Here is a 25,427-nt window from a genome sequence, read left to right as displayed (position 1 = left end):
AGTGTATAGTCACAATCTAGTGAATAGAGTGGCAAGCCCATCCCAAAAAACAACCCTGCGGTGGAGAAAAAACAGACAACACCACTACTGTGCAAACAGATTTCGCAACATAGCCTGCCCAACCTGAGCATCTGCCCTGGCATCAGAGTCCAGACAGTAATGCTTAGCAAAGGTGTGGACCGACTTCCAAGTGGCTGCCCTTCAGATCTCTGCAATGGGAACATTGCAGAGCAAAGCTGTTGTAGCTGCTTTGCCCCTGGTAGAATGAGCCTTAGGCTTGCCCCCTAAGGTCTTGTTCGCTTTCTGATAACATAGCTGGATACATGACACAATCCACCTGGAGATGGACTGTTTAGAGGAAGCCAGACCAGTCCTGACCGACCCATAGTTGATAAACTATTGGTCGGACCTACGAATATCCTTGGTCTTATCCAGATAGAATTTCAACACCCTTCTGACATCCAGGGAATGGAGAGAACGCTGGAGTGGAAGGGTTCTGAAAAAACGTTAGTAAAGTTATAGTCTGATTAACATGAAAATCAGAGATTACTTTAGGAAGGAACTTAGGGAGAGTACGGATAACAACCTTAGTAGCATGAAACACAGTATAAGGTTCCTGGCAACACAATGCCTGAATTTCACTCACCCTGCGGGCCGATGTAATGGCCACGAGGAATGCCGCCTTCCACGACAGGTGCTGCAGTGAAGCCTTGTGAATAGGCTCGAAAGGTTCCTTCATCAACCTGTTTAACAACAAGGGGTGGTGATGGACAGAGTTTCTGAATTAAGCAGAATACTCTCACCCAGTCAAGAGATCAGGGCTAGATCCAACACCGTTTTTTAGCTCACTGCACCATCCCAGTTCAGAACCTGGCTATATGCAAATTAGTCTGTTCCTGTCCCAGTGCATGATGGGAACAGGGCAAACCAAACTACCAAGCCAATTCTTACACTGGGAAGGAAACAAGCTTCCGGGGACCGGTTTCTGCCATTTCAGGCGTCGTCGGCCCGGCTTGCTTGAATCCTGATGGTGCAATGAGCAAGGGACTCACATCTGAGTATACCCTTCCACGCTTAGGGTGGACAAAATATTTAACAACAAGGGGTGGTGATGGACAGAGTTTCTGAATTAAGCAGAATACTCTCACCCAGTCAAGAGATCAGGGCTAGATCCAACACCGTTTTTTAGCTCACTGCACCATCCCAGTTCAGAACCTGGCTATATGCAAATTAGTCTGTTCCTGTCCCAGTGCATGATGGGAACAGGGCAAACCAAACTACCAAGCCAATTCTTACACTGGGAAGGAAACAAGCTTCCGGGGACCGGTTTCTGCCATTTCAGGCGTCGTCGGCCCGGCTTGCTTGAATCCTGATGGTGCAATGAGCAAGGGACTCACATCTGAGTATACCCTTCCACGCTTAGGGTGGACAAAATATTTAACAACAAGGGGTGGTGATGGACAGAGTTTCTGAATTAAGCAGAATACTCTCACCCAGTCCACCTTCATCAACCTGGACAGCACCATGTTCAGCTCCCACGAAGGAAGCCGAACAGTAGGGAACACCTTCTTCAATCCTTCCAAAAATCCTTTATCACAGGAATCTGGAAGAAGGACGTCTGCGAAGGACATTTCCTGTATGCAGTCAATGCTGCGAGGTGAACCTTAATGGAAGAGAAAATAAGTCCAGACTGAGCTAAATGCAGAAGGTATGGAAGGATGACATCTTCCTTGCAGGTCGTCGGATCCTCAGGAAGATTCAAGTGGCCATATTGCACCATCTCAGGAGCCATGCCGCCAAACTCAACGATGAGAGGTTGGGGTGCACCATCTGCCCCCGAACTTCGTGAGAAGGTCCGGCCGACACGGCAGCTGCCGGTGAGGTAGGAGCAACCGGTGAAGCAGGTCCGTGAACCACCACTGTCGGGGCCATTCCGGGGCGACGAGGATCATCCGCGCCCTGGACTGGGACAGCTTGATGAGCACCGCCAGATTCAGGGGAATTGGTGGAAAAGCGTACAGAAAGCTGTTCGACCAGCTGATCCATAACGCATTCCCCAGAGTCCCCGGCTGGTAATACCTCGAGACGAAGTCGCGGCATTTTCTGTTTTCGGCGGTGGCGAACAGATTGAAGTCTGGAGTGCCCCACATGGCGAAGAGGTCGTCGAGCACCTCGTGGTTTATGACCCACTCGTGGTTTTCTTGGCTCAACCTGCTGAGGGCGTCCGCTTGAACATTCTGCACACCTGGCAGATGAGTCGCCATTATCGTCAGTCCTCTGGCTAGCAGCCAGTGCCAGATCGCCTGCGCTTCCTGTGACCGTGTGCGAGATCTTGAGCCCCCCCGCTTGTTGAGATAATACATTGTGGTTGTATTGTCCGTCTGCACAAGCAAGGAGTTGGTCTGGAAGGACGGATGAAAGGCCTTCAGTGCCAAGTGAACAGCTCTGAGTTCCAGGAAATTGATGTGATATTTGGACTCCGCCTGAGACCACGTTCCCTGGATCTGTAGATGGTGTGAATGCGCTCCCCAGCCCTGGAGAGACGCATCCGTCACGATAGTTTGAGTGGGGATGTCCTTGTGGAAAGGAAACTCTCTGAGGAGATTCTCTGCTGAGTACCACCATCTCAGGAACTGTTGGGCGTGACGAGACAACTTGATCCTGTCGTTCCAGCACCCTTTCCTCTGGTCCCACTGATCCTCCAAGCATTCCTGCAGCGGTTTCATGTGGAGGCACGCATGTGGAGTGAGGAAGATGCAAGAGGCCATCGACCCCAGTTGAGAAGACACCGTCCTTACTGTAGATGGAGCAGCTATGAGGACCTGAGCATTCCGAAGGATCGATAAGCATCTCTCCTCCGAAGGAGACACACTTGCTGACAGAGTATTGATGGAAGCTCCCAAGTACTGCAGGCACTGGACAGGAATCGGGACAGACTTGGACATGTTTATGTGCAACCCCAGCTGGCTCAACAGAACAGCCGTCTTGTTGAAGTGCAGTTGCGCTTCCTGGAAGGTGGAGGCTTTGATCAACCAGTCGTCCAGGTATGGGTAGACAAACACCTTGTTGTTTCTCAGGTGCGCTGCCACCACTGCCATGCATTTGGAAAACGTCCTGGGTGCAGCCTTCAGTCCAAACGGTAGTACAGTGTACTGATAGTGATTGGTGCCGACTAGAAATCGCAGGAACTTCCGGTGTTTCCATGCAATGGGCACATGGAAGTACGCATCTTGCAGATCTATTGCGCAAAGCCAGTCTCCCCTTTGAAGCGGAGGATAGATCTGGTGCAAAGACAGCATGCAAAACTTTTCCCTGCGAATCCATTTGTTTGCTTGTCGCAAATCCAGAATGGGCCTGAACTCGTTCTTGTCCTTCTTCTGTACCAGGAAGAAACGCGTGTACAGGCCCTTTCCCCTTTGAGACAGAGGGACATCTTCTATCACCCTTTTTCTTAACAGGGTATCGGCCTCCGCCTGGAGCTCGCGCAGTCGGAACTGCGAGCAAACCGGTGGAATTGCTGGAGGCGGGCTGGTGAAACGAAGACTGTATCCATTGCGAACAATATTCAGCACCCACTTGTCCTGAGTAATTTTTCTCCACTCTGCCAAGTAATGTTGGATGCTTCCCCCCACCGGAGCGGGTAACGGATGAGGGGGAAGTAGCACCTCAGGACCTAGACCCGGCCTTTGGGCGTCGAGGAGGACTGCTGGCCGCCTCTGGTACTGCTGATGTTGCTGCTGGCCAGTTTGATGACCTTTGCCCTCTGCCCTGGGCACCGAAACACCTCTGGAAGGGGCGGAAAGTCTTCTTCTGTTCCTTCGGCTTCTCTAACCCAAAGGCTGTCAGGGTTTCAGCCTCCGCCTGCATGCGGGCCATCTCCTCATCAGCGTGTTTTCCAAACAATGTCGATCCAGAGAACGGCAGGTTGGCGACCCTCTGCTGGGCCTCTGGTTTCAGCGACGTCAGGCGCAACCAGGCATGACGTCTCAATTTATCCCGTGGCAGTAGCCATGGGCAGCCAAGAGCGAGGAATCCGCCGCCTCACTGATCATTGATTGTTGATGATCTCCTGAAAGTCCTCCCTCTTGTCCCTAGGGAGATGCTCCAGAAACTGCTGTAGGGAATCCCACAACGATCGGTCGTAGCGCCCCAGGAGAGCCATGGCACTAGCGGCTTTCATAGACATAGCAGCCGTACCGCAGACCTTACGACCCGCCAAATCCATCTGCTTACTCTCTTTATCAGGGGGTACCGTGGATGATGGAGCAGTAGCGTGTTGTTTCCTGGTGGCCGTAACGATCACCGAATCTGGGACCGGGTCCAATCTGAAAACGCCGGATCGGAGTCTGGAGGTCTGTATTTCTTCTGCAGCCTGGAGGGGGCGGATCTTGTTGACGCTGGCGTCAGGAAAAGTTCCATCGCCAGTTCCTCCAGCCCCGGCACCAAGGGTCGTGACAGCTGCCGCTTATGGAGGGTCTCGAAGATCACTGACTTAGAAGGCGTGGGCACCGTCAGGGTAATACCCAGCTTCGCCGCCCCTCGCAATAACACCTCTTGAAACGACACAATGTCGTCCACTGCCGACACTCTCGTGTGGGGTGAATCTGACAGAGTGGGCGAATATCCCCAAGCACTGGACGAATCCGTATGACGGGATCTCGACCGATCTCGTCTGTGACGCCGCCGGGACCTAGTAGATGAACGACGGTCACTTCTAGACCTTGGAGGAGGCCGTGGTGGAGGAGGTGGAGGACGATGAGGAAGAAGTGGAGGTGGAGGACGATGAGGAAGAAGTGGAGGCGGAGGAGGAGGAGTCTTAGGAGGAGGAGGAAGGGGAGGAGTCCTCGGAAGTGGAGGAAGCGGTAGAGAAGTGGGACTCTTCTGCGGCAACGTAGGAGGCGTAGGCGACCTTGTCCGAGAAGGGGAGTAGATTTGAGAGTACTCCGAGTCGGAAGATCTAACCACTCTCTTCTTCTTTGCAGGCCTTCGTGACGAAGGCCTAGAAGCAGATCTTCTACTAGACGAACGCCGGTGCCGCCGCGACCGGGGGCTCGTGGAAGCAGAGGACAGGCTGACCACCGAGCCCGGGGACGCCGTCCTTGCCCTGGATCGCCTCCCGGAGGTTGACTTCTCCTTTCTAGATGTCGACCTCTTCCTCGACGTCGAATGCCTCGACGTCAACACATTCCTCGACGACGATCTCCTTTTCCTCGCCGTCGAGTGCCTGCTCCTCGACGTCGAACGCCGAGTAGACCTCGACGGCGAGCGGCGGTGCCTGGAACCATCACGACGTCGATGACTCCTCGACGTTGATGTAGTTCTCGACGTCGACCTCGTCCGAGGTCTCGACGTCAGCCCCCTCGACCCAGAGCCCTGGGTCGACGGGGAGCACACGGTGGTCAACCCTCTTGACGCCGACGTCGAGGCCATCGACGTCGACGGAGAAGTGTGCCATTTCCTGGCCTTCTCTTGACTGGGGAGCCCCCACCCCCCCCCCCCCGAGGCCGCAGCACGGGCAGAGGACTCAGATCCAGCCCTCCCATGCCCAGACCCACCATGATCCTGAAGTTTCCTCAGCTCCAGGCCTGGGAGCTGGATCTTCTCTCTCTCTCTCTCTCTCTCCTGGTCCTCTTGGAAAAGGACTGACAGATTTCACAATCTTCAGGGACATTGGATGAAGGGAGATCGAGGATACACACACTGTGGATGTCAAATTTGGCCTTCTTCCTGGCACACTCAGGGCATCTGTCGAACAATGCAGGCATTTTCGACAGAAAAGGTGGCAAAAAAATGGCAAAAACCCCAGCAAATGGAAGGAGTAGTAGGTAGACGTCGAGTGAAACACTCTAAACACTTGAAAAGTGTCAAAAAATTAGAATTAAACCCAAAAAGGGAGAGCTCAATGCTCCAGGGTCCTAGCAGGAGCCGGAAAAAAGAATTGAAAGTAAAAGGACTTGGCTGTGCATGCTGGGATACCGAGGGTCTCTGGAGAGTTCCTTAAAGGCACAGTATCCCTTTTTCAGACACATAATGGCAGCCTATGGAGGCTTGTCTGTCCATCCCTTCCTCTCTATCATTCCAAGGTTTTTGTGAAGGGGAAGTTTCTCTACGGATGGAACTTGACACATTATGGTAAATGTGATGTTGGTAAAATATCCTGTGGTGTGGAGTGGAAAAACGATGGATTTGGGCCCAGATCTTTGGACTGGGTTGAATGTGTGACATTGATCCACATTCTGTCCATCACTGTTGTGTTTGCAATTACCGCTCTAAGTGTACTGGGGATGCTCAGACGTGAGTCCCAGGCACTCCACACCACTGGAGTCAAGCTAGCCGGGCTGATGAGAGGTGTTACCTCGAAACCGGGCCGGTCCTCGGATGCTTGATTCCGTTCTGGGAAGGACATGGCTTTTGTAGTTCGGACTGGACTGTTCCCATGGGGCACAGGGTCAGCGCTGATTTGCATATCGCCATTGTCTAACCCAGGGTGGCGTGGAGTGGAAAAACGATGGATTTGGGCCCAGATCTTTGGACTGGGTTGAATGTGTGACATTGATCCACATTCTGTCCATCACTGTTGTGTTTGCAATTACCGGTAAAATATCCTTGGCATTTCTAGTTGAAGTACTGGACAGTGTATCCTTGTAGGTACAGGCTGCATTATTGTCTTTAATTTTCTCTTAAGTGTCTATGCAGGACTGCAAAGAAGACGACTTAAGAGATTATTTTTGATTGCTTCGGGGTCCACGCACATGGGCGGGAATATTCACTAGATTATGACTATACACAGAGATCTGAAAAACAATGGTTGAAGGAGGGTCAAGGGGACTATGTTTATAGACCATCCAAACTCAATACCCCTAATCAAACTACAACGAACACAAAGAGTTGGAGGGTCTGCTGGCAAACAGCGCTGAGTCTAAAAGGTCTTGTAAAGGAGACCACTCCTTTGCATTGCACTAACCCAGACCTAGTGGTCACATGACACAAGCCTCTGGTCGATATCCTATCAGCCCACCCATTTGGCGGAGCCTCGTCATGTAGGACGTCTAACCAGAGTGGTTAGTCAAAGCCCAGATGTAATGGCCAGACAACACACACTACTGGTTCAGATTGTTAAGGTGTCCATGCCACAGAGTGGTGCTGAAAAAGTGCAGTGCAAAAAATAAGGAATGAAATAAGTGATATTAAAATGACGGTCGAGGCAAAAGAAACATTTTTATTGATATTCACCAGGACGCCAGGTTAAAAAAGAAGTGTAAAACAGTGTGAAAAAATCACTGTGATGCTTTGCTGTGTTATGGATTAGGCCAACATGTTTCTGCCTACGGTGAAACTACACCGGCATTCTTCAGGGCCAGATACAAAAGATATTGCTACTGCAAAGATACACTCGGCTCTGGTTTTTGCCGAGAGGTACCGACGGAGAGAGCGGGGCCTCATTCTCCGAGCCGTTGCCGGGTGAGGTGAGGCTTGACTCCCACATACTGCTGGGATCACATTCTCTATCCAACTACTGATTCGGATGGATACGGTAGGATGGTCTACATGACCACTTAACCTGATGGGACAGCTCGTTAAACAAATGATTTGGTCTGTCCTTTTTCTTTTTCTTTTCAATTTACACATTAACATTTGAGTTTATCTTTGCAGTAGCAATATCTTTTGTATCTGGCCCTGAAGAATGCCGGTGTAGTTTCACCGTAGGCAGAAACATGTTGGCCTAATCCATAACACAGCAAAGCATCACAGTGATTTTTTCACACTGTTTTACACTTCTTTTTTAACCTGGCGTCCTGGTGAATATCAATAAAAATGTTTCTTTTGCCTCGACCGTCATTTTAATATCACTTATTTCATTCCTTATTTTTTGCACTGCACTTTTTCAGCACCACTCTGTGGCATGGACACCTTAACAATCTGAACCAGTAGTGTGTGTTGTCTGGCCATTACATCTGGGCTTTGACTAACCACTCTGGTTAGACGTCCTACATGACGAGGCTCCGCCAAATGGGTGGGCTGATAGGATATCGACCAGAGGCTTGTGTCATGTGACCACTAGGTCTGGGTTAGTGCAATGCAAAGGAGTGGTCTCCTTTACAAGACCTTTTAGACTCAGCGCTGTTTGCCAGCAGACCCTCCAACTCTTTGTGTTCGTTATACACAGAGATCCCCTACTACAGAAGCATGGTGCACCATAATCTCGGTGTCTAAAATTATATAGAATTATATGTTATTTTTCTAATGTGGTCTTTAGTTTCTTCTTGAGTGTGTCTCATTTATTGATTCTGTGAGTACAACAAATACTTAACACTACCCTCTGATAAGCCTAAACTGCTCACTCACACTTCCACAAAGAGTGCATTTGGGATTTGTAATGCAAGACCTGTAAGCCAATTAGGGTCATCCGTACCTCATTTTGGTACACTAGATAAAAAGCCAGCTTTCTACAGTGAAGTGACAAAATAAACCAGCCATGTTTCCCAGAGCACATTTCTTGAAGGCAGAACCCTTTATCCAGAAGGGTACAGCAAGAAATCAACAAATAAATCAAAAAAGATGCCAACTTCATAAAAATAAGTAGCAGAAAAATAAACCACTTAAAGAAAAAACAACTAGATGAAAACCTGCCAATCGAATTCATAAACTTTTTTTTTCGTGAGTAGACATGACTTACACAGGGAAGTTCAGAAATAATTCACATGAAGAAATATATACTCACAGAAAAAGATGTGTCAATGTGGAAATTAACTGCTCAGATATCCTCACTGAGGAACGGTTCACTAAAGTGCTGCATTACAAGTGCAGCATTCCAAAGCCTGTTCACTTATATAGAGTGTGGCATTCTTATGGGGGCAGAGCTCAGTCAAAATATGTTTAGAAGTCTTCTTCAACTGGAAGGAACATTCCCTGATTCATCCCTAAAAGGCCAAATATGGGATCCTGGTTCCTTCAGGATGGCGAATCAGCAGGGGGGGGGCGACCCTTGACCTTGCCAGGTAAGTCGCCCCCCCCCCCCCCGCGCTGCAGATCCACCAGCGCCTGTGCCCTGCATCCTGGTTTTGCTGCCAATTCCTGGGCGCTGTTTTCCTCGCCCCCCCGTGCCCACTGCTCTCTTTACCGCTGCTACTGCCCCTGCGGCCCCACGACCCCCACGCCCATTCGATCTCCCGCCTCCCAGCTGCTCCTCCCTCCCAGCTCCCCCTTTAAATGGCGACCCCGCGAACGCCACAACACCAGACTCCACTACGACGCCAGCAGCCTCCACGCACTCAACGCCGGCCGAAACCACACCTGCTTTCAGGCCACTCCGAAACAGACCCTTCGCCAGCCGCACCTGCAGCTACACCTGCGACAGAACCACCAAACCTCCAAGGACTGGACCCAACCAGCTTCGCTGCATACTCCTCAACACCCGCTCCGCACGCAAACACGCTGTCGAGCTCAGGGATCTGCTTGACACCTCTGCCCCAGACGTTGCCTTCCTGAACGAGACCTGGTGGAAAGACTCCTCGGCGCCCGACATCGCCAAAGCCATCCCGGACGGCTACAAAATCACCCGCAGGGATCGCGCCAACGAAACCTGAGGAGGAATAGCCATCTTCCACAAGTCCACCCTCAAGGTCGCCACCCACGCAGACGAGACCCTCAAGACCGCCGAACACCTGCACTTCCGGATCCACACCGACCCCAACACCACCCTCAGAGGAACACTCATCTACAGACCCCCCGGACCCTGGGCTCAGTTCAGTGACTCCATTGCCGACCTCGCCAGCACCCACGCGATCGCTTCCACAGACTACATCCTCCTCAGGGACCTGAACTTCCACCTCCAGAACAACAATGACGCCAACTCCGCCACCCTGATCGACAACCTCGGCCTCAAACAACTCGTCACCGCACCCACCCACGCCGCCGGCCACACGCCGGACCCAGTCTTCTCCACAGGCACCCACGTCGCCTTCATAACACCACCGAACTCCACTGGACCGACCACTGCTGCATTCATTTCACCTTCAAGAAACCAACCACGCACCACCGCACCCAACAGCTGCCTCGCCGCTGCTGGAGCAAAGTCACCGAAGACCGGCTGATCACCACCCTCGCCCGGAACCCACCCAACCAACCCAGACGCCCCAGCCCGCAACCTCAGACAGTGGATCCACGACTGCACAAACACCCTCACCCCGCTCAAGAAGAAACCCTCCAACAGCCACGCCAGCAAAAGAGCCACCTGGTTCACAGACGGGCTCCAGACCTCCAAACGCGCATGCCGGAAACTGGAGAAAATATGGCTCCACAAACGCACAACGGACAACCACGCAGCCCACCATGACGCCACCCGCAGACATCACCACCTCATCAGATTAGCCAAGAGATCCTCCTTCAAAGACACCTTGGACAACAACGCACACAACAGCAAAGAGTTCTTCAGCATCGTAAACGAACTCTACAACCCCAGCGCCAACGACATCCTGCCCTCACAAGAACTGTGCGACTCACTAGCCATCTTCTTCCACCGCAAGATCGCTGACATCCACGACAGGTTCAACACCACAACCGCCCTGACTACGCCAGACTCCACCTCCCCTGTGAACACCACCAGCGCCATCCGCCTGAGCTCCTGGTCCAACTTCAACGACAACGAGACACGCAAGGTCATAAACTCCATCCACTCAGTACTTCGCCCAACTAAACTCCATGATCTCGGGCTTCTTGTGGGGCTCTGGGAGGCGCAGAGTGGCACTACCTACCGTGATGCGTCCAAGACGGGAGGGAGGCCTTGTAGTGCCTGATTTCGAGGCCTACTACCTTGCGGCCCAATTTCAATGGTTGACCCAAAGATTAGCGGGGAGACTGGGCTTGGAAATGGCTCAGAGAGGCTGGGACGCAGAGATGCACCAGCTGGCGCGGATTCTTCTGCCCCTCCTGCTGAGGGAGGGGGAGGTCCCCGGGGAGCTCTGGGTCCTGAGGCTCTGCTGGAATAGGGCATTGCGGCGCCAAAAAGGTGGTTTGGCGTATTCACCCGAGATACCGATCTGGCTTTGCATGGAACTTCCGCATGGGGGGAATTGGCAGCGGCTCCGTGAGTGGGAGGACTTCAGGATCTCCACCATTAGGGATCTGTACGGAGATGGCACGCTCATCCCGTTTCAAGACCTAGCGGACAGACACGAGCTCCCTGCGCAGGACTTTCTCCTGCACGCAGCCGTGACGGCGGCGATCCGCAAACATTGGAAGGGGGGATTGGAGCAGCAGGTTTTCCCCCCTAGTCAACACGTGGTCACCTCTGCGGGGCGGATCAAAGCGGTCACGTGCCTGTATCGCAGACTGACACAGGGCTTGAGGACCCCACCAGACAGATTGCGCGCCAAGTGGGAGGTGGACCTCGGAACTCCCATTGAGCCTAAACCTTGGGAAATGCTGATGGAAAGAGCATGGAAATGTTCCCGGAATGCCAGATTTCAACTCATCCAATTCTGTGTTCTATCGGGCGTACCTCACTCCTTCAAAACTTAATGAGTTCTTTGACTCTCATGCTACCTGTCCGCGATGCAGACTGGAGGATGCCGGGTACATGCATATGTTCTGGGATTGCCCTATACTCCGGGGGTACTGGCGAGGGATAATGACCAAATTGACTGAGGTGACAGAGAGGGACCTATAAAGTACTCCAGCTGTTTGTCTGCTGCACTGGTTCCCCCACACTGCCCGCAACAAAACTACTAGCAAGTTTTTTAATTTGGGTCTGGTTCTAGCCAAGCGCGAAATCACCAGTCACTGGAAAGCGGCCGCAGGCCCTAATGCAGGGTGCTGGCTCAGAGAATTTCTTAAGTGGGCGGGCTACGAGGGGACCCTCCAACTTCAACTCGCTAGTAGAACTGGCAATGACAAGCTATGGGACAAAGCCAGAGCCTGGGTAGCACTGACGGACCTACTTAAGGACCCGACTGACGAAGAGGACTGATCCTCCTGATCTTGCGTGCCCGCTAGGGGGTGTGGAACCTCAGCTGCGGTCAGGGTGATGACCTGGTAGATGGGGGGTGGGAACGCCTAATTGGGCGCTTTCTCTCGGATGGTGATTAGTCCATTGCCACAGGTCTTAATTGGAGTGTGCGGGATACATTATGAGCGGCACACATGGCATTGGTGAGGCGGCATGTCTGCGGGGAGGGGGGGGATGGGGGAGGACGGATTGCGGGGGGATGGGTGTGAGTCTGTTAGTGGGGAGGATGGGAGGGAAGGGGAGTTGGATGTTTTGTTACCTGCTTCATTGAATGGAAGACGACTGTATCTAGGAAGAATGTGTGTTAAATAGCTTGAGTCCCGCGGCGCTATGCTGTTCGGCGACGGAATTAGGACACCTGACTCAAGAAAGACTGTGCACTGCACGCTGACAGTGCAGGGGCTACCACTGCCTCGCTGAAAGATGACGTAATGTTCTATTGTATTTCCATTAATGGCTTGGGCGGTATGAGCGCATCATGCATTTAACGGTGAAGTGAAACAACTATTTCCTCTGAACAAAAAATTCAATAAAATCTGTTTAAAAAAAAAAAAATGAACTCCATCCACTCAGGATCTCCATCAGACCCGTACCCACACCACTTATTCAACAAAGCAGACGCAGCCATCGCACCCCAACTACGGACGGTCATCAACATCTCCTTCGAAACAGCGACATTCCCGGAAAGCTGGAAGCACTCCGAAATCAACGCCCTCCTCAGGAAGCCCAAGGCGGACCTCAAGAACTTCCGGCCCATCTCCCTGCTCCCGTTCCCGGCAAAGGTCATCAAGAAAATCGTCTACAGGCAATTGGCCCACCACCTGGAAGACAACAACATCTTGGACCTGTCCCAGTCCGGATTCAGACGAAACCACAGCACCGCGACAGCCCTCATCGCCGCCACAGACGACATCAGGCGCCAACTAGACAACGGCGATACATGAGCCCTCATCCTCCTGGACCTGTCGGCCGCCTTCGACACGGTCTGCCATCGCACTCTAAAGACACGCCTCCTAGAAGCCGGAATCCAAGAGAAGGCCCTTGACTGGACCACGTCCTTCCTCTCCGGCAGAACCCAGAGCGTCCACCTCCCACCCTTCCGATCCAAAGCCACCGACATCATCTGCGGCTTCCCCCAGGGCTCATCCCGACGCTGTTCAACATCTACATGCCCCACCTCGCACAAGTGGCCCGCCAGCACGACCTCAACATCATCTCCTATGCCGACAACATCCAGCTCATCCTCTCCCTCACCAAGGACACACACACCGCCAAAACCAACCTCCACGAGGGAATGAAGGCCGTCCCCGACTGGATGAGGAGCAACCGTCTGAAGTTGAACTCGGACAAGACAGAGGTACTCATTCTCGGACCCACTCCCTCAGCCTGGGATGACTCCTAGTGGCGACCACACTGGGTACAGCACCAACACCCACCGACCATGCACGCAACCTAGGATTTATCCTGGACTCCTCCCTCTCCATGGCTAAGCAGGTCAACGCCGTCTCCTCCTCCTGCTACAACACCCTCCGCATGCTCCGCAGGATCTACAAGTGGATCCCGACCGAAACAAGAAGAACGGTGACACAGGCCCTCGTCCGCAGCAGACTGGACTACAGCAACGCACTCTACGCAGGATTCCCAGCCAAACACCTACGACGACTACAACGCATCCAAAATGCCTCTGCCCGACTGATCGTCAATGTCCCCCGCCGTAGCCACATCACCCCCCCCACCTCAGAGACCTACACTGGCTCCCCGTTGACAAGAGGATCACCTTCAAGCTCCTCGCCCACGCACATAAAGCACTCCACAACACCGGACAAGCCTACCTTAACAGCAGGCTCAGCTTCTACACCCCCACCCGACAGCTCCGCTCCGCCAGCCTCGCCCTCGTCGCTGTCTCCCGGCAGATCCTTCTCCTACCTCGCCACCGAGACCTGGAACACCCTCCTTCAGAAGACTCCTCAAGACCTGGCTCTCCAAGCATTAGCAGCACCACCCCTCACACTTGTTCAGACCAGTCCTACAAGATATTTCCTGAATACTCTTTCAGACCATCTCCTTTGCAACCTTTTTCCTCTATCAGTTGAACCCAGAACCACCTCCCCACATATGTCGAAAGCACAATCTTCAGGTGTATAAAGACATAGCCAGGGACCAGAGAGTGCAACCAAAAAACAAAAATGTTTACCAAGTGCAGTGAGTCCTTCAGAAATGGACGAGAGAATGTACATGATGACATGAGGCTCCAGGCTGGCTATAAAGTTCATGTGGTCCTGGGTGAGAACTTCCAATAGTGAATAGTACGATTGACTTAGCTTGGGGTAATCCTATGGAAATAAAAAAAAAGACAAGACTCAGTTACTCACTGACACTTGATGATTGGGCGACTTGCTAGTACTCCGACAGCAACTGGCATTATGGTGCATTTCTGATGACTCAGAGGTACTGTGCCAAGAGTCACCCGTTCAGTACTTAAAGATATTCCTACAAGAGACATTCAATCAAGAAATAAACCGGAACATCAATGCTGCTCCCTTCCATTCAAATACGAAGAGAAATCAATGATTGACAAAAAATGTATTGTCCGTAGTAAACTCTGCCCCGCCGGCCCTTGATATACCTGAAATATTCATCTCCTACATGAGGATGAAATGAAGCAACTGACATAACTGGAAAAAAAAAGGAAATCCGAGCACGGTCACAGCCCTTTCCTATCCGCAGGCCCCACAATTCCACACATTTACAGGGCTTAACAGCATGAATAAGAAATTCTGGGCTTAAAAGTAAAATATTGCTCACATTATTGATTTCTAAGCAATGCTGCAGTGCTCTATCCATGTGCCACAGAAGAGACACAAATGCAGAATCTATTTGAGGCGGTGGCTACCACAACTCTACCAGATTTAGCAAAGGATGCTCTAAAATAGGAGTTGGCAAAACACTGGAATTGCCAGAGCATAACATCTCTCAAATTATAGTGCTTACATGATGTACACAATGATAGAAAGGATAATGACGAACATGATAAGCAAGGACAGGAACTATGGAATTAATGGGCGAATACACATTAGACCTTAGGTACGCAAGTGATTTCTAGTGTCTAGAACGAGGGGCTTATATAAATGTTTGCCTTTATCTTGGTCAGATGGTGCTATGCTACAACCTCTTCGTTTTTCTCATGCCTCAACTTTAAAAGTAACGGACTGATTGGAAATTGACTTTATTAACTGTTATCTAATGTTGTACACTTCAGTTTGAGGCTCTAAACCGCTCCTATGGGAACACCTGACTGCATTTTATTTTCTAAAGGAAGTTGCAGTACTTTAGAACAAATGATTTTCACGATATTCTGAAAGCAAAGTCTATAACTATATAATACTGAGCACTGCTATGTTCAGTCTGTAGTCCTTCTTAGACATCAAGTGATGTTAAAATCATGTGAAGCTATTAAAATGCAAACGCTGGGGGAAGTTACTTAACTGTAAACTTGTTTTCCTATCTGTTGTTGACAGTCATACACAGCATAAATCTGGCCTCTTAAGGTTAAATCCCAAAAGGCTACAAAATTCTCTGCAAACAAACCAGTCTAACAAATTCATTGAATGAAACTACACAATGGTCCTCGACTTCAGTATATGTTCACAGTAATTTATCAAGCCATGGACAACATCAGAAAACCTTTCATAACCCCTTTCGCCGGTTTGGGAGACTCACATCACATGTATAGCTTTGATTTTAAGTGTTTCGTCTGAAGGTTCATTATATAGCCTGATTCTGTTGTTGATTATCAGGTTTTGCAAGAAAGCCATAGTGCCCTTCAAGACAGGGTGGGTTAGCAGCAATCCTTAATAAGTTATTTAATGCTGCCTGTCGCTCTTGCCAAACCTGTCTTCAGCAAAGGCACCAGTGTTCAGCATACTTGCTGTTATTGTAATTTCATCACTTATATCCAGTCATGTTTTGTCATGTAGAAAAGGTGCAATGGCTGCTTTCTCAATTATGGAAAGTACCCTAGAATGCTAGTTAACAGACTTCCTGCCAGTTGGTAACACAATGTTATGAGACAGCTATCCAGGTCTGAATTTCTAATGGTTTGCCCTTAATTTAAATTCAACTAACATAATTAGGTGGCTTAATAAACGCCCTGCCCTTTGGCACTGCAATATTTTAACGCAGTGCTCCTTAACCTTCTGACTTTTGTGGACCCCCACTTAATAATTACTAGAACCCGGAGACCCCACACTGAATCCAGGGACCTCTACTGGGTCATTACGAATGGACGAGGACTCCGTCTAAGCCTTTTCGATCATTCAAAACAAAAAATACAGAAACAAGCTTTCATCAAAATACACAAATGATAAAATAATTTAATTTAGAATCACCTTTAAAAAAAAAAGTTTTAATAGGAAGGTTGGAGCTTTTCTAAATTCACTTGAGACCACTCATTCTATTTTATTCCATACTATTTTCTGTTCAGTGACTTACACTGCTCCAAAGAATCAATCTGAGGATACTAACTTATTTTTAGCCTCCAATTTCAAATTTTTTCACATTTACAGAAGGAGTTAAATGTTCAATTATACATTTCTCATATATATATATATTTATATTTATATATATATGTATATATATATATATATATATATATATATATATATATATATATATATATACACACATACACACACACTCTATATTCAACGGTTGATATTATTATTTAATTTTCTAAGTAGCCGCAGACCCGTGTGGTTCCTGGACCACAGGATAAGCAATACTGGTTTAAGGTATTCCTGACGGGTAACATAAGTAGTCCTTTTTCTGGCAACTATATGACATATTGAATTAGTCCTGATGAGATCGCTGTGATTTAGTGTAGATTCCTGTTCAACACTATAAACGTTCCATACATGGCAAGTGTGCGTGGTTTATTTGCAGGCTGATGATTAAACTATGTTTGGAGACATGTATTTCATTTCTGATTTATGCAGGTGCGCCATTTAATTCCCAAACTAGAACAGTTTATCTTTGTTATATATATATATTCCCAGACACTTCAAGAATGCTCCAAATGCTGGTATTTACCATAGGGAATCAACGCCCACCCCACCCGGCCCTCACCGGTGATCTGCTAAAGTAAACCAAATCAAACCAGTTTGTGCTAGGTGGATTACGTGTGTTATGTGTAATTTCACCATTCTGAGTGCTTATGTTGGTGGTGAATCTTTTAAATTGCCCACAATCAGCAGCCTTAACAATGGTCACTGATCTGCTTTGTTGGAAACAGGTCAATTGTTGGTCTTGTTGTTGCAACTCGCAATCTTGACAGTTTTCAATACAGCAACTAAGATTGTGTGCTAAATTAATTCACTTTCCTATAGTATAAGCAGCAATGTATCCCTCCTTACACCAATATACCACAGTTCTCAGTTTTCGTTCGATTTGTCTACCCCATGCACACTACTGTGGCATCTCTGCTTCTTTGGCAACCATAGGCTTCTGATCTTCAAGGCCCCCCGATGTGCATCCCACCAGGGCTACCTCTGCTGTCTGCAATTGTAGCCTGTTGCTCTCTGTAATTGTTGCATGAGGCTTTTTAACATTGTGCGCTGGGTTCTCGGATTGCTTAATTTGTAAGGTATCTGAACTACTTTGGTAATATTTCCCTGCTGTTGCCCGGACCCTCTATCCTCCTGCCCCCCCGCTTTTTGACTTGCTATCCCGCCCTCCATTTCCCTGTTGTTCATTCCCCTGGCCCACCTACCCTCCTCGCTACCGCCTCCCAGCTGCCCCTCCCACCCACAAACAGAGAGATCACCTCCTCCTCTTTGCAGCTGTGACCGTCCGGATCTGATCCGAAGCGGCCGCTCCCCCCACGCTCCCTCACTGGCCATTGACTCGACCACGCTGGTGTCTGGTATCGGGAGTCTCTGTTCTGAAGTGTATTTCAGCTTATTTAGCGCTTCTCACCAGATTACAGCGCCGAGCATCGCGCTGCAGTCACCCTCAATAGCGCGACTTTGCTGTCTGCAATTGTAGCCTGTTGCTATCTGTAATTGTTGCATGAGGCTTTTTAACATTGTGCGCTGGGTTCTCGGATTGCTTAATTTGTAAGGTATCTGAACTACTTTGGTAATATTTCCCTGCTGTTGCCCGGACCCTCTATCCTCCTGCCCCCCCCCGCTTTTTGACTTGCTATCCCGCCCTCCATTTCCCTGTTGTTCATTCCCCTGGCCCACCTACCCTCCTCGCTACCGCCTCCCAGCTGCCCCTCCCACGCTCCGCCCCCTCCACTATCCATTTATGTCGAATGCCCCAACGTGCAGCGTCCACGCGCTGCGGCCGCGCCAAAGGTGCGCCAAAGGTAAGCCCGTCTGCGCCCGTCCGCGCCTGAACCGCGCCCAGCGCCCGTCCCCCTGCTCTATGCCGCTCCCAACCCCCCAGATTAACTTATGATGCCGCTACACTCCTCGCCCTCAACGCCGGACGCACTCCACTTTGCTGTGAAGCCACCCCAGGACGTACCCACGGCCCATTCTCCTGCCTCTCCTGTAAGTTCAACTGCGTCAGGACCCTCACCAAACACACTTCCTCCACACACAGCTCCGAACCCAACGACTTGAAATGCATCCTACTAAACACCCGCTCGGTCCACAGACATGCAACCGAACTCTGGGACCTAATCGACACTGCGTCACCTGACATCGCCTTCCTTACTGAAACATGGATGAATGCATCTTCTGCCCCCGACATCGCCATAGCCATACCGGACAATTACAAGATCATTCGAAAAGACCGCACCAATAAAAAAACTGGAGGAGGCATCGCCATCGTCCATAGAAACACCATCAAAATTACAACCAGCTATGACGTCAATCTTGCAACCGCCGAACACCTCCACTTTCCGATCCACACCGACCCCAGGACCACACTTAGAGGAACTCTCATTTACAGGCCCCCGATCTCAATTCAGCGACGACATCACTGACTTCCTCAGCCCGCACGCCCTCGCCTCCGAGAACTACATTCTTCTAGGAGACCTCAACTACCACCTCGACAACATTCTCGACAACAACACCACCACCATTCTGGACAACCTGTCCAATCTCGGACTCAAACAACTTGTTGACACCCCCACTCACATAGCCGGACACACGCTCGACCCCATCTTCACCTCCAGCAAGCACATCTCCTTCGATCATACTACAGCCCTCCACTGGACGGATCATAGCTGTGTTCACTTCAGCTACAAAACAACCCTGACCCACAACCGTCTACAACCCATTCCCCGAAGAAAATGGAACAAAATCACCACCGAACAACTCCTCACATCACTCAGCCAAAACACTCCCACCCTGGCAACGGACCCAGACCTAGCGGCCACCAACCTCAGGCAATGGATTACCCACAGTGCGGACGAACTAGCACCCCTGAAAAAACACCAGTCGAAACCATCCAGCAAAAAAGCTCCCTGGTTCAATGATGACCTTAAAAAATCCAAGAAGACATGCCGCACCCTGGAGAAGAATTGGAGAAAAGAACCAACTTCAGACAACATGGCCTCCCTCAAGACAGCCACCCGCAAACACCACCAACTGATCCGATCCGCCAAGAAATCTGCACTTAAGGACCGTCTCGACAACAATTCTCATAACAGCAAGGAACTCTTCAATATCGTCAAAGAATTCACCAACCCTCCCGCAGCATCCAACGACATCACTAACTCCCAAGACCTCTGCGATGCGCTATCCTCCTTCTTCTACAACAAAATTGCCGACATCCACAACAGCTTCAAGAATACTCCCAATGACCAACTCACCCCACCCACTTCAGATCCCACCCCTCCAACTAACTACCTCAACTCCTGGAACCCAATCACCATTGAAGACACCATTCGCCTCATGAACTCAATCCACTCTGGCTCACCTTCTGACCCCTGCCCCCACTTCATCTTCAACAAAGCTGACTCCATCATCGCTCCCCAACTCCGCGATGTCATCAACTGCTCCTTCGACTCCGCCACCTTTCCAGAAATATGGAAACACGCCGAACTCAGCGCCCTTCTGAAAAAACCAACAGCAGACCCCTCAGATCTGAAAAACTACCGACCCATTTCCCTCCTCCCTTTCCCGGCCAAAGTCATCGAGAAAGCCGTCAATAGCCAACTAGCAGCCTTCCTTGAATCCAACAACTCCCTCGATCCCTCACAGAACGGCTTTCGAGCCAAACACAGCACCGAAACCGCCCTCATTGCGGCGACCGACGACATCCGAGCACTCCTGGACAATGGTGAAACAGTGGCCCTCATTCTACTCGACCTCTCCGCCGCCTTCGACACTGTCTGTCACAACACCCTCATACAACGCCTCAACAACATCGGCATACAAGGAAAAGCCTTGGAATGGATCATCTCATTCCTAGCCGGGAGAACACAGAGAGTCCGACTCCCCCCATTCTACTCAGAGCCCACCGAAGTCATCTGCGGCGTACCTCAAGGTTCCTCACTCAGTCCCACCCTCTTCAACGTCTACATGAGTCCCCTCGCCTCCATCGCACGTCAACACAACCTCAACATCATCTCCTATGCCGACGACACCCAGCTAATCCTTTCCCTCACCAAAGACCCCAACACCGCCAAAAACAACCTTCACGAAGGTATGAAAGAAGTAGCCGAATGGATGAAACAGAGCCGCTTAAAACTCAACTCAGACAAGACGGAGGTGCTCATCCTAGGATCCTCCCCCTCAGCTTGGGACGACTCCTGGTGGCCTTCCGCTTTGGGATCTGCGCCCACACCCACAGACCATGCACGTAACCTTGGCTTCATTCTAGACTCCTCCCTCTCAATGTCCAGACAAGTCAACGCCATATCGTCCTCCTGCTTCAACGTCCTTCGCATTCTCAAAAAGATCTTCCGCTGGATCCCCCCCGAAACAAGAAAGACTGTCACCCATGCACTGGTCACGAGTCGACTGGACTATGGCAACACACTCTACGCCGGAATTACAACAAAATTGCAGAAAAAACTCAAGCGCATCCAAAACGCATCAGCGAGACTCATATTAGACATTCCGCGCCAAGAGCACATCACCGGTCACTTAAAAAACCTCCACTGGCTTCCCGTCAACAAAAGAATCACTTTCCGCCTTCTTACCCACGCACACAAGGCCCTTTATAATCTAGGACCCGAATGCCTCAACAACCGACTGTCCTTCTACTATCCCACCCGCCAACTAAGATCATCCAATCAAGCCCCCGCCGCAGTCCCGCGCATCCGAAAAACCACCATGGGTGGCAGATCCTTCTCCTTCCTGGCTGCCAAGACCTGGAACTCACTCCCCACCCACCTCCGCCTTACTCAGAATCACATCTCCTTCAGAAAAGAACTGAAAACATGGCTATTCGATAAAAAGTAAACCCCTCCCTCCAGCGCCTTGAGACCCTCTGGGTGAGTAGTGCGCTTTATAAATACATGAACTTGAACTTGAACTTGGAGGCAGAGAGAATGGTTGACCACAAGTCAAATGCTCTATCACTTATCACCAAAGCTCTTGTGCAGTCTCATGAGAGACCCAGATTATGTTAGTCAGAACACCTTAATGCTGAGTCCACTGCAAGTAGGGGCACAAATGGATGGCACTCACGCATTTCTATGTGTGGCTGAACATCAGAGTGTACCAAGACAGGAGACCTAGAAGGCAGAGGACTGTCAGAGCCCTGCCCCAAAAACATCAAGAATATAGCTGGAATGAAGGAACTCCTCTGGTGTGGAAGGGACAGCTTTCATGGGTGCTGAGATGGCTCTAGGAGCTACTTTTGCAAGTTGATGGAGAACGCTAAATCGAACAGCAGCAATGCTGTGGCGCTCAGATGGTCTGACACCAGCTAGAAGTAATCCACCATCAGCAGACATGCATTGAGATATGGAAATACGCCCCCCCCCCCCCCATCCACCACAAACACCACCACCACCACTTAAGTGAAGACCCAAGATGCCAAGATTAAACTAGGACTATGAATCTGTAGTGTGCAGAACTTTCCACAAAATGGGGGTCCCTTCAGTGATACTGCAGAATCGGTACATGAAAATACACATTCTCCCTGCTCAGAGCCAACATAACCTGTGCCATGGACATCATCTTTAATTTCTCCTTATAGAGGAAGGCATTCAAGACCAAAAGGCTGAGAATGGGACAAAGACCAGCAGACTTCAAGGAGACAGAAAAAATTCCCAACTAACATCCCTTGTGTTATAGAACGAGCTCTTTTGTTCCTTTACGCGACAGAGGTAAGATCTCTTGCTCCAGAATGCTGGCATTATCAGGAGATGTGGGAGAAGAGGGGGAAATCATTGGACTGGGAAACTAGTGAAATGTAAGGGCGTGATAGCCCTCTCATTACGGCGAGAGGGCTATCACACAAGTGCTCCTCCAGAAGTGCATTAAAGCAGTTTTGCCAGTGGGGAAGAGGGGTAATTTTATTTATTATTGTATTTTATTTTTGGGATTTGTAAAGTGCGTAGCTGCCTCAGCAACGAGGCGTCCCAGCGCTATCAGAAACCCCAAGAACCCGGGCCGGTCAGTAAACGACAACTTTCAAGGAAAGAGCCAGGTCTTTAAGGTTTTACGAAATGCCAGATGATTCGGCATTACTCTCATAGTGAGAGGGAGTGTATTCCAAAGTTTCGCGGCCAAATAACTGAAGGAGCAACCACCGGCCCTCGCTCTCCTAACGCGTGGGACACGGACCAATGCAAGGTCAGCAGATCTAAGCAGGCGACCTGGCTCGTAGTACTCCAGCAAGTGGAATAGCCATGGAGGGGACTGTCGTGACAACATCTTGTGAGAGTAACAAAGTGCCTTAAACTCAATACGCCGATCAACTGGCAGCCAATGGAGCCTAGGAAGCACGTGGGCAACCGAGTGAGATCTAGGCAGTGCAACCAAAAGCTGAGCCGCCGCATTCTGAGCCCCCTGAAGGCGTTTAATGCTCGCTTTGTTGGCGCCCAGGTAAAGACAATTGGCGTAGTCCAATCTGGACACGATAGACGCCTGAATGATAGTCTGTCGCACCTTAGGGAGAAAGAAACCGAGCAGTGGCCTGAGACCGCGCAATAGTCCAAAGCAAGTCCCAGCAACGGCCTTCGACTGTTTATCAAAGGTCAGGTTGCTGTCAAACCACACGCCCAGGTTTTTCACCGCCTCTTTGGGACGGGGGGTGGGCTTAAGGCGATACGGCCAGCACTGGTCAGTCCACAGCTCACGATCCCTGCCAAAGAGGAGAATCTCCGACTTGCCGGCGTTCAACTGTAAGCAGTTAGCCGCCATCCAGTCCGATATAGCCAAGAGGTCGTCCTTACACCAATTGGGTATCGTCGGCGTAGGACACCAGGGACAGCCCCTTGCTCTTAGCCACCTCTGCCAAGGGTCTGACATACAGATTGAACAAAAGAGGACTCAGAAGGAAGCCCTGAGGGACTCCCCGATGTAGTACAGCCTCCCGAGAGTGGTATGGAAGAACCAGGACCTGAAACGACCTGTCTTCAAGAAAGGACCAAAACCAGGCCAGTGTCACATCTCTCAGTCCCACTTCCTTGAGGCGTTTCAGAAGGATATCATGGGAAACCGTATCGAAGGCGGCACTTAGGTCCAGGAGGACCAGTGCCGCAGAGTCCCCCACATCCAGACTACCTCGGGTGTTCTCTAACACAGTGAGTAGAGCAGACTCGGTACTGTGCTGTGGCCGAAAACCATGCTGAGTAGTATCAAGAATAGCATTCTGCTCAAGGAACTTGGCCAGGATAAGAGTTCACATGAGATTCCACCAACTTGGCCAGAAATGGGAGCTGGGAAATCGGTCGATAATTCCCATGGTCACTCGGGTCCAGTGAAGGCTTTTTTAGTAATGGAACCACTTTAGCATGCTTCCATGCCCGAGGAACGGAAGCTGAGCTCAAGGACAGATTGGCCAGATCGAGACATACCGGGGAAATTGAGGAGTGTAGCTGGCCGAGGAGGGCAGGTGGCAAAGGCTCCATGGGGAGCTAGATCTGATTTTAGAACACAAAGCCTCGTATCCTGACCGGGTCAGAGGAGGAAGAGAGGACAGGCTGACTACCCCTGGGTTGCCAGATGTGTCTGACACCCCTCCTTCCAAAGGGGAGGACATCGTTGGTAGACCCCTGTAGATCAGCTCAACTTTATTCAGAAAGTACTGTGCAAGCTCATCGCAATGTTGGTTAGAGCTGATGGCAGAAGCCCTCTTGAGCCCCGCACTCTTCATACCGTTAAGCAGAGAAAAAATAGTCTTGGCAGGGTTTGAACTAGTTAAAATGTTAGTGGCCACATAATCAGCACGGCCTCTGCGAATGCCTTTGTGGTACTGTTTGATAGCTGCCCGATACTCTATCTTTGCAGACGACTCATATGAGCGTCGCCACGCTCGGTCTAGCTGCTTGCAGTGCTTTTTCACCAGCGTGAGTGATTCAGTAAACCAGGGATTAGCAGGTCCTCGCCCCTTGCCTCCTCGTTTGGCTGGAATACAACTGTCCAGGCCTGCTGTCAGCCATTCCTGAAGACACAAAGAGAAATAAGAGAGTCTGAGGCGGCTCCTGGACACACTGCACCTCTGCACTGGTGCAGCAACTGATTTTCCTGTTGAATGGGTTGGGAAGGATGGTTTTGCTGATAGGGAATTCATCTGGAGACCTCATGAAACGTGATATTCTCTGCAGTACTGATAATACCAGTCCCAGGGAGAAAGCTATTGCCAGTCCCTGACTGACTCAGCTTTCTATCTAAAGAAGAGCAGGCCATGAAATAGCATGTCCATTAGGTTGGCCTGAGCAGTCCCTCTAAATCTGGTGGGTCATATCCAGCATGATAGAGGAGAGTGACGGATGAGACCATCACTCATGACACTAGGTCAACAGTGTACACACCTGGGGTGTCTGCTACTTGCCCTCGTGCACTCAGGAAGGGGCGAGCTTTCGTCACATGTTCTGGGCCTGTCCACTATTGGGAGACCACTGGTGGAAGGTGACGACTGTTTTGGCAACTGTGACGGTGAGGGAGGTAGCCATGACACCAGGGGTCTGCTTGCTGCACTGGTTGCCACACACTTCAAAGACTAAGATTACCAGCAAGTTTATTGATCTGGGGCTGGTCCTAGCCAAGAGAAAACTCACTTCCCACTGGAATGCGAGACGGGGTCCTGCTCTAGCGCGCTGGCATAGGGAGCTACTGAAATGGGCAGAAAGTGAAGGGAATTATAGATTAGGTATGGCCCGTCGTAGCGGGAATGAAAAGTCGTTGGAAATGGCTCGGGTATGGGTGGCTCTTCTGGAATTGGCCAAACATCTGATTGGGGACGACGAGAGTGCACTTGGTGAGTTTGAGGGTGTCGGGGCCTCCTGAGC

At 50.4% G+C, this 25,427-nt stretch overlaps 1 protein-coding gene across 1 annotated transcript in view; it reads right to left on the bottom strand.

Moving 5' to 3' along the window:
• Positions 1-25,427, bottom strand: part of XPO7 (exportin 7) — a 486,858-nt gene that overhangs the window by 33,045 nt on the left and 428,386 nt on the right. The window contains exon 22 of the mRNA XM_078665516.1: positions 14,202-14,340. Within this exon, the coding sequence (XP_078521642.1) occupies positions 14,202-14,340 (139 nt within the window). The remainder of the gene's footprint in view (positions 1-14,201; positions 14,341-25,427) is intronic.

Source organism: Lissotriton helveticus, chromosome 11, assembly GCF_964261635.1.
Source record: "Lissotriton helveticus chromosome 11, aLisHel1.1, whole genome shotgun sequence".
In the NCBI taxonomy this organism is placed as follows: Eukaryota; Metazoa; Chordata; class Amphibia; order Caudata; family Salamandridae; genus Lissotriton; species Lissotriton helveticus.
Note: the sequence above shows the minus strand (reverse complement) of the source record. Positions and strands in the feature narration are given on the sequence as shown.